Genomic DNA, 14,148 nt, shown 5'->3' with positions numbered 1-14,148 from the left:
AATCCCCATATTGTAGATTTAGTTCTTTAAGTGTAATCACTTTAAATATTTAGTACTGTAAATGGAATCATATTGTATACAGTAGACCCCCTATAACACTGTTGATAATTCCGTGTTATATAAATTCCATGTTGTTCGAGTCACTTAGATTCCATGTTGTCCTCCGTGTTATATGTTCATATAACACGGAGTGTTATATGTTCATATATGTTGATATATGAACATATATATATCAATATATATTCATATTGATATATATTGATATATATTCAGTGTTATGAATATATATCAATATATATTGATATATGTTCATAACACTGTTGATATATGTTCATATAACACGGAGTGTTATATTAACATATATCAACAGTGTTATAGGGAGGTCTACTGTATTTATAGTAAGTAGAATCTTTATATTATAGAGTGAGTGGAATATCTATATTAAATATTTAACTCTGTATTAAACATCAAATCTCTACACTTGGCCTACAGTCGGTTAGTCAAGACAATTAAGGCGATATTTCAGGGAGCCCGGAAATCAAATCCTGGCAGGTCGAAATACCCTAAGAATTTTTCAGGGGTGATCCATCCCTGATATGTCTGAGTCCATCTTTCATCACATGCTCTATTGTGGGCCTGGCCGAACCCACGATAAGCTTGAGAAAAGGCCCTCTTAGTGCCAGAGGGTGTAAATAGAGAGACAGAAAAAAGTTAGGCCTATATTTTTTACTGAAACGTTTATGTAGACTTTTTCCTTCTCGACCAATCTAATTATGCATAAGAGTGACGTTTGAAAAACACATAATTTAATTAATTCATGCTCATTATAACTTATCATCAGAATGAACTTCTTGNTAAATCATAATAGACATACGAAAATGGTAGACGTGACCTCAACTTTAATAAACTGCTGATACTGACATTGTCAATCACTGAACTCCACACTGTCAAAGTTGAATTGGGAAATGCACCAAGCAACCAGACTAACTGATCGATAGAATGCTGTACAAATATTGCTCGTATTAGAAGTGGCTCCAGCAGGCTCTAAGTAGGGTCAGTTTAATTATAATCACCCTATACAGCATCTTTATTATATGGGCTATTCAGATATCATGTACTGTATGCTCATCGTAACATCTGTGACTCATCAATAAAAATTTCATTAAGTTATTTGTATACAAGTCTCGTAAAAATCACTTTTAAAAACAAAATATATTGTGTATATTAAAATTAATATGTATTTATTTTTTAGAAAATACAAGGAAAGCGGCGCATCCGCTGCTTCTAATGACGGCACGCTACTGGTATTTTCAGTCTTAGTATTTTTGTGAACAACCGCATGGCCGAAAAGTTAAAGTTTCAGCCTACCACTCCGATGCACCCGGAATCAAGTCCGGATTGGTCCACAGAGCAGTAGGCTGTTTCCAGAGGGAATTCTTTGGAGTGGCCAGTCCCTCATCACCTGGCCCTGAACGAATCCATAATGAACTTGCTAAAAAGACCTCTCTTAGGGGCCTAGGGTGGAGTNCGCATCCGCTGCTTCTAATGACGGCACGCTACTGGTATTTTCAGTCTTAGTATTTTTGTGAACAACCGCATGGCCGAAAAGTTAAAGTTTCAGCCTACCACTCCGATGCACCCGGAATCAAGTCCGGATTGGTCCACAAAGCAGTAGGCTGTTTCCAGAGGAAATTCTTTGGAACAGAAATATTTATTATGAAAGATGCGAAAATATTGTATAATTTGAGGTATTTAATGTGCCATAACATACAAGAACTTTTGCATTAATTAATTCAAGTTTCATATAGACAATTATTAAAACATTAGATGGTATAAGCAATGAAAAATCAAATAAAGTTTTGAGTTTGTCTACTTCAAAATTTCAGCCATAATATTGGTCAGTAACAGACAGCATGACATTAATCTCTTAGTACATTCTTCCTCTCCAAATCATCATCAAGAATTATCCCTCAACTTTTTGGTTGTGAAATTCCTAAAGCCAAACAATTACACAGACATTAAACAACTGATAGACCCACAAAGCAGTACTCTCCACCTAATCCAATTCAAATGAATATGTGGTGTTCTAGGAATTAATAAAATGTTGTACACAACAACTAGTCCCATTCAAATAAATATAGAGTGATGATAGAAATTTTACAATCTCAAGCAAACAATGTTGTTTGCCCTTCTATATTTTTAAAATTAAAATTTTAAAAATCTACTTTTTTGTAACTGAATTATTTATTGTGAAATACCACACTTGAAAATGTGCCATCCCAACCACTTCTTTGCTAGTGTCTAGAGCTGTCCCTGGAGTGTCTTAGTGTACCAATGCTATACTCTAGTCTCAATCAAATAAATATAAGAAGGAATTAAACGCAACCTGTGTGCAGTAACAATCACTTTTTATTACCAAAAACCATAATTTAGTGCTCTAAGCTTGTGTTTTAAACTTTAAATGCAATGTTTTGAGTATGCAAAGATGTCTTTCAAATGTAAATAATTTTAGATTATATCAAAAACTTAACAACATATGTTAAACATTTATTAAAACTATAAAAATTTTGTACACTCCAAAACCCAGTATAAAAATAGAATGCTTCATATGAACATCATATAAGAAATACTATTTTAAAATTAGTCTTACATATTGATATATATGTATATATTAATAAAGTTTTTCCAAATTAACAATGCAACAGCCTATTTCCCAATTTAATAAAAAAAAAAAAAAACCAACAACCTTGAGAGACTTCATTCTTGAACAATAAACTTCATATATTCTGCAAGAATCTCATAAGAGAGAAAATGGCAACAACTAATGCATTGATAACAGATAATTTTGGAATTACAGAAGAGGAAACCGTTTCGTTTCCTGCATTATATAATACTGCAGGTCCTCCTTCTGATATAAATATAATAGTAACATTTTCAGTATAATTAAAATTGTGTGTTAAAACTTTTTGATCAGTTTTCTTATCAGAAATGACTAAAGATCCATTGCGAGGACCGAAAGTTAATTTAAAATATTTATGTACATCCTCATTACTAAAAGTGTGTGAAATTATTGCACGGGTTTTTAATTCTTTGGATAAATTCTCTGTAGAAAGTAAAGGAGATGGAAAATATTTACCTTCATACAATAGTAAATGAAGTGATGATTCTGCTTCCAAATGAATAAATGTGATTTCACCTTCAAATTTCAGTTCACTCTGAGGTTTCAAGTTTAGCATTAAACCATGATTTCCACTAGGAAACAATGCTCCTGATGAAGATATAAAAGTTTTGTTACTGCATTCTTCTTCATCTCCAATTGGAATCCATTTATAGTGATTAAAATTATAAGGCACACTGGGAGGTCGAATTCTGTTTTTGCTTTCATTAAATTGTTTTAACAACAGAGATGGTAAATCATAATAGACATACGAAAATGGTAGACGTGACCTCAACTTTAATAAACTGCTGATACTGACATTGTCAATCACTGAACTCCACACTGTCAAAGTTGAATTGGGAAATGCACCAAGCAACCAGACTAACTGATCGATAGAATGCTGTACAAATATTGCTCGTATGGGGAAAGTCACTGGTTGTTTTATTTTGGCACAGTGCAATGCATCTAACATCTCTTTAATGTGAAGCCATGTGTAAGATCCTTGACCATCGAAACTAAATTTTGTTGTCCAACCTACAGATAAAGTGGCAGCGGGAAAGTATTGTTGACAGAGTTGCAAAAATTTAGCACTGTCTACAGGTTTTGTATCTGCGTTTATTGGCCCTGGTATAATGTCTGCATTTAGCCAAAGAGGAAATGTTAACTGAAAAATCATTAAACAAAATCATCATTAATTTCATATTTATAACATAGAATTGAATTTTACTTGTGAACATTAATGATTTTAAATTAAGAAAAACCATATTATTCTTGGAATATTTTTAAGCTATGATTTTTAAGCTATGATTATTGTTTCCTCAATTCTAATGTGTTTCTTATTTTGGATTTTTCTGGTCACAAAAACTGGTATGTGCATTAGAATTAGACATAAAGTTGACTAATGTGACCTCATTTGCTATTCACTCTTCTTGACAATTTGCATGTTTATAAGCCAAGTGAATTATGTCCAGCAAAAACAACTCTCCTATAAGCAGAGTTATCCATTATGATGAAGAACATGTATATTTCAGTGTGATACCAAGTATCCAGTAAATTTTATGCTTGTGCATACTGACATGAAATCTTACTGTTAAAACATTTATCATATGATAATTTTGACTGCGATTTTGTACTGTCTGCAAATCCTCTGTACCCAATAATGGAGTCATGAGTGAATATGTTTGAAAATATGATCGTCATAAAGCATTGTAAACATGAAAATAAAATGCTTTTCAAAAAATGCATTTAATATTGTTTAAATACATTAATTTTTGTGGTCATGTTTCCAATACAGGGCAAATTCATAAGCTAACTTTTTTGGGGGGGTTTTGATGTCTAAAAAATTGGATGTGCATTAGAATTGAGAAAACAGTATACTGATAAGCCAATCCATAATTTTAAATTATTTGTATGACTAGAAGCAGACATCAACTTAGAAATGCAAAAAGCAGAATTAGCAACTTGCCTGCTCAATTTATGAGTTCCAAGTTTAAATCAATTTTTTACTCCCAATTTTATTACTAAATTCAATATGAGGTGATCACATTGCTCACTTTTACTAAAAAATTACATATTAATTAAAAATATAATTTTAAAAATAATCAGTAAATAATCTGGCTTAATTCATTTAATACACAATAGAATCTGCTTACTGTAATAACACTTATCTGTAACAACAGATCTTTCCTTAATTAATAATTAATTGAAACTGATTATTAATTATGGTAAGAAATACCAGCAATTGTATAATTGTACTGTGATCAAATAATGATTAATATAATTAACATGTTTAACATTTAAACAACAAAACAAGTCACAGAAGTGGAATGCATCCACACTGTAAGTGGGAGTTGTGGGTTCAAGCCCTGCTTTGAGCTGATTCTTTTCTTCCAGTTTATTCTAAATTAATTAATTAAATATTATAATTATTAATTTTAATCATCATCAGGCTGGACAACGGTTCAGCCTGATGATGATTAAAATCACACTGTATGGTGCCGGGTGCAGGCCAACTACGAAGGTTGTTGATTGCCGACTTGACACTATGGAGACTAGGATGCTGCGTTGGATGAGTGTCCTTACCAGACTTAATTGAGTACCCAACATTGACATCAGAGCCCAGTATGGAGTTGCTGAGATCAGCGAGAAAGCACGCAAGTGGCACCTACACCTCTATGGCCATGTGCTCTGTCTGATGCCGACACCATCATCCACATGGGCCTAAATTTGGAGGTACCTGGATCCCGCCCGAGGCAGCGTTGGCTGGACATGCTACACCATGACCTGCAAGTCGTGGGCCTACACCCAGACCAGGCCCATGATCAAGCCAAATGAAGATTCAAAATAAAATCCAGGTGTGCCGACCCCGCTGTTAAGCAGGACTAAGGCCAAAGAAGAAGTAATTATTAATTTTAATATGAGATGGCACCTAACACCTCCCTCTAGTGCCAAATTTATTTGTAATTCATAATTATTATTTCCAAAATATAGCCCAATTAGTTATGGCAATTGTGGGTGTCTGTTTAAAACAAGTTAAGCTGATAGTATGAAACAACATACATGAAATATCAGATGCCGTGCAGTTAAGTTGTCAGCTCACCACTCAGGGGAGCTGGAATCAAATCTGGACAAATTGAAAAGCCCCAGGAATTTTTTGGAAGGTGGACTGTCTGGATATGCCCAACGAATGTGTTATGAATTTCTATATCATTTAGTTTACTTTATGTGTAAAATTAAAATGCTAACTAAACTTACCTTGTTTTCGTGACTTTTTAAAATTTGCAATGAAGGTTCGACAATTTCAATAAATTTAAAATCTAATTTTACACCCTTGCCAGTTTCAGCTAGTATGACTTTTTCTATCCAGCTCTGGAGAGAAATATCACTCGTTACAATAGGTGGATGAGCCATAATAGGAACAGAGCGTTCTGGATTCGGTCCCATAACATCTCCTAAAGAAACATCTGCCTCTAAGAAGTTTATATCATCTAGATATAAAACAAATGTAAGTATCAGAATATGTGTAAATTAGAATAGATTTCAATAATACAGGGGCTGTATTCTGGTCACTGTCTCTGGTCTCTCGTCTCTCACAAGCCGGTCGCTGATTGGCTAATCATTTGGATTAGCCAATCAGCAACCGGCTTGCGAGAGATGAGAGACCAGAGATAGTGATCAGAATACGGCCCCAGGTGTTGAAAAGTTACTGTGTAGTGGATAGGTTTAAGAAAAGTTTTATAGAGTATTGTAGTTTCTTCTTCAGCAAATGCAAGAAATGTCCCCCGGTCTAGGCAATTCTGGAAAAGTGGAGTCTGAAAAACTACCAGGCCAGATTCCATGGGAGATTAATTAAGTAATAGGCAGTCTTCCAAAAACTGTAGTACAAAAACCAGAACATCTGTGAGCAAGCAATGACATCATCTATTACAAAGTGGAAACACTGGACATCAGGTTTTGTACACAATGCATAAATGTATATTTAATTTCATTACAAATATCTCACTGCAGAGTAACTTCAAACACCTGAACATTCTTCATCAAATTAACAGTGCAAATAATGTAATTTAGTTTTCAATAATAGAATACTTTAGAATGATATTTCATATAAAACAAAAAACCGAAAGTACAGAAATAATTTTAAACTTAATAAAAAGTGACAATCCTTTTTTATCTATAATGAGAACTAAAATGAAGTCAACTTGCATTATTTACATTGTGAATCCAGTGAAGGATGTATAAAAAGTTTCACATTCATACATATGTTATTATTACTAGTCTGAAAATTTTACATTTATGAACATGTCTTATAGCTTTTACATTACTTAATAAAAATTATTATTTCATCAACATATTAAATATTAATAACAGTAGCAGGCAATGTTAGATATTATAAAATTGTATTTTTAAATAATGCTTAAATAAAGTGTCTGTAAAATAAACAATATTATTGCTATTTATTAGATATTTGTTGATATGAAAGGTATAATCTTGTCCAGATCTATATGACCATATCACTCAATTACACAACTGCTTAAATATTAAGGAGTTTTTATTTTAATCAAGATAAAATGTTTTTCATAGCATTTCACTTAATTCATTTATGGTTCAAAATGCAAATTTTACTGATGCAGAATACTTCAAATGTTCAAATGGCACCATTACATTATTTTAAAAAATTGTTCTTTATTTGAATTAGCTTCCATCTGATAATGAGGCAAATGTAAAAAAAATTTTAGCATTCATACAATTGTTAAAAATGTATAATCTTCCAAAAAAAACCATTTTAAATTATTATAATTATGTTAATTATTACCCGAGAACACTGTAATGCCACGAAAATGTTGGAAAACCATCAAAGTTCCACATTTAGCCATTATAATTTCTCAATGTGTGCACATTGCATTGCATGACACAAGTCTGACAGATACCCAAATTCCTCCTATTCACTACAACATATCTGTCACCACTCTTCCCACGGAAGCCAAAATTCTACGGCTCTTGCAAATTACTCACATTGCACAATGATGAGTGATTCCAACTTTGCAAACTGCAGAATACAAAATGTTTTCTCTGATTGTAGAGTCAACATTTTTTTTTCAGGGCTTCCTAGAGGTAGTAGAAAATGAGATGTTTGAATGCAAACGAGATGAAACTCGGACAGTTACTCTATTGACTGGCATATGTCACATATTTCTTGTATAATAATTAACTTAATTACAATAATTAGAAAGGTAGCATTCATTTTGGAAGACCCATTCCAATAGTTTATTATAACATATGTAAATATCATGATATTTTTGTTTATTTATACTTTAAAGCAGTCTTATCAATATTTTGAAAGACAATCATATAAAATTAATTAAACATTTAATTTTAAAATAATGAAAAACACTAACTTTTAAGATTTTCTTCCAATAATTTATTACTATTAATTGCATGACCCCATGTCACATCACTCGCATCCATTGTAGCATCAAATAAGCAGAGTTTTACATTTCCAAACAGTACTGTCGCAACCAGTAAAAATACCTTCATTTCTATAAATATGAAAAAAATATTAAATCTGTAATTGTTGTAAGAACATTTTTAATAATTAGAAACAAAAACAAAATAATGAAATAAGAAAACATCGAGGTTTCATTAACATTTTATTGAATTATAACACAGCTCTACATAAAAAAAAAAAAAAAACTACTACAGATGATATATGGTTTGTCATTTGAGACAGTAAATGTTGCATACATTTATAAAAATCAAATAAGTTTTATTTAAGTAACCATGAACACAACACAAAATGCTTTGAAAGATTCATCATGCATATATGTAGTGCCGTCTAGCAGAATAATGCCATTTTTTTCCAACTTCTCCTGATTTGCTAATTTCTCACTAATTATTTTTTAATGTTAGTTCTTCAAATATGATACTTCAATAGTATCATGTTTGAAGAACTAACATTCAGGAAATCAGGAGAAGTTAGAAAAAAGAGGTATTATTCTGCTAGACGGCACTACATATATGCATGACAAATCTTATTACAACTTTCTTACAGACAATCACTTGATGGGCAGCAGCTAATTCAAGTGTTACTGTCTAGAAAATAGATAGAAAAACAGACAGAATGAAAACATTACAGTTTAATTTATATAATGTAGATTTTAAAATCATATGTGTAAACCTTCTCCTGATTCTACAGATTCAAAATATGAAATTTGGTTATAGTATGTTCAAATGTTTTCCCATGATACGGCAACGAAATGTTAAACAGACTACCTATATAAATAAAACTGTAATGATCAGTCCTGTTGCACATTTATCATCAATTTAAAACATAAAAATTCATTCTTTATTGTGATGTATAAACATTAATTTTTATCACTTTACAATAAAGTAAATGTAAAGTAGATACTAATAAATCATCTTCAAGGAAACTCACAGTTGTAACCTATTGAATGAATTATCAGATCAACTTTAAATTTATTACTTCCATATATACAGGGTGTTCAAAAAGTTTGAAATCATTTATCACCTGTCACCTTATATATCCCTACATATTCCCTCAAAAGAAAGATACGCAGCACTTTATCTGTAAAAGTGCCAAGAAGTTGAAGAAAAATACACTGAACATAATCTTTGATACATGTAATGCATAAAATATATGAATTTTTTTATTCAATTGGTCAATGGTAGAATTCTTTTTGGAGGACTCTGTTTATTCAGTCATTTTTACATTATATACAATTTGACAGCATTTGTGTCAGGTTACAGAAAATACACATAGATAAATATGGTTACAACTTATCTAAGCTCTCATGATTGTTTATATAATTATCAAGAAAGCAAACGACAAATACACTTTTATCTCGAATAAGCCATTACAACTGTCCAATATTTAACTTCTGTAATAATATTATTATTATGTTTTGAAAATGTTTTCATTATGATTGATTATTATCCCATTTTCTGTTGCCATTTTAAGAAATAAATACAATAGTAGTTATAAACTGCCATCATATATCATAAAAAATACAATGAAATTAGTAATAAAATCTTATTATTATGTTCATTATAAAAGAGTTGCTGGCATACATTTATGAAATATACATTAACAAAGACTTTATGTTTTGCATGGGAGCCAAACTTCAGGTCTTCTATAACTTTAGATCAGGGATCCAACTTTGATGCTATTCTTCTATATATTTATACACTGTTATATATAAAATATCATTCCAATACAAGATGCAGCTCTCAATTATTTCTGGTCACATTTTGATAAAGTTTGGCCACCCCAGTTATATTATTAAATTAAAAAGCATTCACTGTATATTTCATTCTAAGAACTATTGCATCTCATCTTCATCTTTCCATTTACAGAGCAGGGTTGGCAATCATTTAAGATTTATGAGGCACATCATCAGTTGGCAAATCAAAATTTTGTATTCACATTTCATAAAATTTTACTGGAGGCTAAAACACACGGTTTAAAGGAAACAAACTTTTGAGTACAAGTCCACATTTTTTAACCTCGGAGAAAGGGCTTAAGATTTTGGCAGTATATATAAATTGACTTTACAACTCATTAATGCAAAAATGTGGAGAAATGAGGTTATGATCACCAATCAACAATACATATTGGAGGAATTGAGCCAAAATTTCTCATTTATGGGTTTTGAGGTGGCTAAAACACTGGTTTATCTGTTGTGTACAGTACTCGTTTCTATTCCTAATTTTTGTAGCATGGTATAAAATAAAAATATATTGAGAGGGGAACAATTTGCCAGTACAAAATATTGGAAAGATACATCCCCTCTGGCCTTTATACATTAATGCCCATGGGGCACATTGTAGTTTTATTTTGAAGAAGTGGGCTACAAATTTTTTTTTAAATTATGAAAGAATACTGGGATTGATAATTGAATACTGTAATAAAAGGAATTCTGAACATTTTTCTTAGAAAACATATTTTAATGTCAAAATAACACACATTTTTAGAGAATGCATTGCACAAAATTTATTTTTTCTTAAATAGAAACAGTATTATATTATCTATCAATATTAATCTTTTCATTTTGCTATGTGCTTTCTTTACAAACAAAACGAGAATTAAGATGCCTTTATTTAAATATATATAACTAAACTGTTACAATGCATATAATTTAACATAAATCTCAATAGTTAAAAACAATTTAAAAATTGACACACTGATATAAAATTGTACAATTTATTTTTACTTTAAATTAATTAAAGGGATTTATCAAATAAACCTTAGGGTTTATCTGAAGACTTGGAGTTTTTTCGAGGCCAGGGTTTATTACCTTGCAACAGGAGATGAGTGCATAAAAATTAAAAAGAAATATCTTAATTACTCATACATTTTCTAAACTATCAAAGCCATTTATTAACCGTATTTACAAGTTATGGCTATAACATTTGAAATAATTACCATTTTCATAGTTAGCCCAATTTGGTATCTTCCAATTCGGTATTAAGTTGTTGTTTGTGTCTGCTTTGATATGTATAGGAATCAGGATTTTGAAACAAAATACACGGAACTAACTAAATCAAGTTATTGATTATACTCACTCTTGAACTAATTAACAAATAGTTATAGTTTATTTCAGAATAAAATAAATTAAATCTCATTAAGACACATTTCAGAATCAGTGAAAATGGGATCTAAAACTGATTGAATTTTGGTTATTTTTTAAAATAATGTATATTTATTGATTTATAAATTGGTGCTACTGTATTGGGGTGTTAATAAAATTTCTCTATTCAAAAATAAGTTCTGCAATCAAATATTAAAAACAGGCAAAACCAGAGACATCTGGTTATCCTAACTTAGAGAAATATATCAAGTGTAAAATATGTGGCTACAAATGATTCAGCTCCATTAATGTTCTGTGTAACAACAGATATTTACAGATGGGACCTTGTTGTATGGCCTATTATTAGTCAGAACATTGTTAAGCACTGTATCTCTGTATACAACCAACAGGCAATAAAATAATACTGTCTTTTTTTACTGTATATTTGTTATTCTTGATTTAATTGAAATTAATTATTCAAAGAAAAAATTATATAAAATTCTAGTATAATAAAATTTATGCAAAAATTTTTTTAATATAATTATCACAGATTTGTCTGTATTTAAAGGGTAAATATAAACAGCAATGCATATCAATGATAAATCTTAACAAGAAAGAAAATTTAATAATAAAAAGAAATTATTGTTTCACTTTTTCTATATTGTAATTTAATTATTCTAGAATGAATTACTTATTTCAGATCTTAAATTATTTTATAAAAAGTAATTAACTGCTTGTATAGGATCTAGAATTCTTGAAAAAAATATATTAAACGTGAAAGAAATCTCTCACCTGTTCTGTATTTTGTAATACGCAATCAAACTTATACTGTATCTTTAAAATCCTATATATATACTGTAGTAATCATTGGTAATGTGTGCTCATACATCTATTATGTAACAATTTGATTGGCTGATATTAAAACTGAAAAGCTGCTATTATACATTAATTATTATTATTTTAAAAAGTGTCTATAACAATGTTAGTTGTTTTGAAGTAGACAAAGTAACGATTTCTTATTCAGTATAAATTATAAACTATTATAAAAAATATATGTAATAGATATTTGGGTATTATTTTTTTATTATCTATCTAATTTTAACATTATCAACCACCAGTTATGCATTTAGATATCATGAGGGGACATTGGGAACAAGTTTATAAATATATATTTTTGGGAGGAATAAATTCAAAAATATATTTTTTATGTACAAGAGAACATTATCTCTATCATCCCCTAAATACACCTAAGTTATACCTTTTTTATACATATTTCTCATTTTTTACCCTTTTTCCAATTTCCATCAGAATTAAGAGTACGTTGTTCCCACATCCAAAGTGGGTTTGGTTAGGTCCAAAATGAGGACAATCAAGTGGCAAAGGACAGAGTCTCTCCTTGAGAGACTTTTAGACACTGCCCGCAAGCAATAAAAGGGCCTTTTCTCAAGCCAATTACAAGTTTGGGCCAGAACGTGACATATCAGAGTAAAAATTCTTGGGATTTTCTTGACTGCCCAAATTTGGTCTTGGGTTCCCCAGCGCTATGGGCCAACACCTTATCCACTTCAGCAATCGTATTTTATTTTTAAATAAAATTTGACAAAAAAAAAAAAGGTTAATATATATATATATTTTATATCAGAGCCGGCCCTACCATAGGGCGAAAAGAGCAGCTGCTCCAGGCGCTAAGTCCTAGGGGGCACCTCAGTGATAAAGAAAATTAAAGGGCATAAATTTGGGGGCAACCAAGGGCAGTGGCGTAGTGAGGGGGCGCATCAAGCACCGGGCACCCCTCTGCGAGTTGCGCCCGGCGCAAATGGTCTCCAAGACAAACTGTGTGTTTCTGGAGGGGCGCCAATAAAGTGTCGTGCCCCAAGCGCCAGTTATGTTTGCTACGCTACTGACTAAGAGGGTGCCATAATAGGATATCGCTCCATCCTAAAACTCGCCTCGGGCTGCAGAGCCGGCCCTACCATAGGGCGAACGGAGCAGCCGCTCCAGGCGCTAAGTCCTAGGGGGCGCCTCAGTGGTAAAAAAATATAAAGGAAAAATTATTTTTTCACTTTTCGATATTTTCGGGGAGCGCCAAAATAGGATCTCGCTCCATCCTAAAACTTGCCTCGGGCCGGCACTGTCGGGCTGGCACTGTATTATATTAACCATGTGTTTTTAGTCACAAATAACTTAAAAGTGAAATGATTTGTATCCAAAGTTTTTGAGACCTTCGATATGAGGCCCTAGCAGGGGACCCTGATAAGGGTTTCTGTGTAAGGGCCTCACCTATTATCAAATTTATAAATAGATTACCTGTTAGTTGTTTAGGCAGATGAAAAACAACTGCAGGTAGTTAATAAATCATACGATTATATATTTACACAACGGTTAGGCAGGTGTTTGTTTTATTCATCTTCACCTGTACGAACTCACATAGTATACAGATGCATAGAGATAGAGAAAAATATGTTTTTGTGTCTTCACACCAATTACTAAAAAATTTTGATTAATAAAGTAAAATTCAGAAACTTACAAATTATTCGTTTAAATATAACACCTGTTCTTGAAGTGTGTCGTATTGGCGGGAAAACCCAAGTTCCAGAATTCACCACTAGAGGCGCCCAATTCGGTTGTAAACTAGTACCATATCCCGTAGTACTGTATGTGTTACCGCTAAAGCTCGAAATCCGTTAATGTGCACATTACCTAACTAATCTGCAGATTAACTAGTGTGATCCGTTAAAGCTGCGAAAATTATTCCATTTCTCACATTACCTACTAGGCACTCGGTAAAGTGAAAATAAGATTTTTGCTGGAACAACAGCAACGTTTCTGTACGCTTAAATTAACATAATGTTATTTATTTAATTTTCAATATCTAAAGAATCAAGTTAATACAATCAACAAATTAGT

General features: G+C 31.5%; 1 protein-coding gene across 2 annotated transcripts; it reads right to left on the bottom strand.

Moving 5' to 3' along the window:
• Positions 1-2,571: 2,571 nt before the first annotated feature.
• Positions 2,572-13,845, bottom strand: LOC111631914. 2 transcript variants are annotated; one of them, XM_023376250.1, is made up of 4 exons: positions 13,769-13,845; positions 8,053-8,193; positions 5,912-6,144; positions 2,572-3,821 (listed from the first exon to the last, which is right to left on the bottom strand). In XM_023376250.1, exons 2-4 carry the CDS (start codon positions 8,189-8,191, stop codon positions 2,778-2,780), a joined length of 1,416 nt encoding a protein of 471 aa, XP_023232018.1. In that variant the 5' UTR covers positions 8,192-8,193; positions 13,769-13,845; the 3' UTR covers positions 2,572-2,777. The 2 variants fall into 2 exon arrangements, with proteins under 2 accessions (XP_023232018.1, XP_023232019.1); XM_023376251.1 differs by lacking the exon at positions 13,769-13,845 and adding an exon at positions 13,549-13,614.
• Between the last annotated feature and the right edge of the window lie 303 nt (positions 13,846-14,148).

The sequence above is a fragment of the Centruroides sculpturatus genome, unplaced genomic scaffold (genome assembly GCF_000671375.1).
Source record: "Centruroides sculpturatus isolate CEXI.00-Female unplaced genomic scaffold, Cexi_2.0 scaffold718, whole genome shotgun sequence".
Classification (NCBI taxonomy): domain Eukaryota; kingdom Metazoa; phylum Arthropoda; class Arachnida; order Scorpiones; family Buthidae; genus Centruroides; species Centruroides sculpturatus.
This window is presented reverse-complemented; position numbering and strand designations above follow the sequence as displayed.

Coding starts and splice junctions, on each gene's coding strand:
- LOC111631914 (XM_023376250.1), bottom strand. CDS start 8,191: ATGAAGGTATTTTTACTGGTTGCGACAGTACTGTTTGGAAATGTAAAA. Junction 6,145..8,052: donor ATTGGAAGAAAATCTTAAAA/GTTAGTGTTTTT, acceptor TTTTATATCTAG/ATGATATAAACTTCTTAGAG. Junction 3,822..5,911: donor TAAAAAGTCACGAAAACAAG/GTAAGTTTAGTT, acceptor ATGATTTTTCAG/TTAACATTTCCTCTTTGGCT.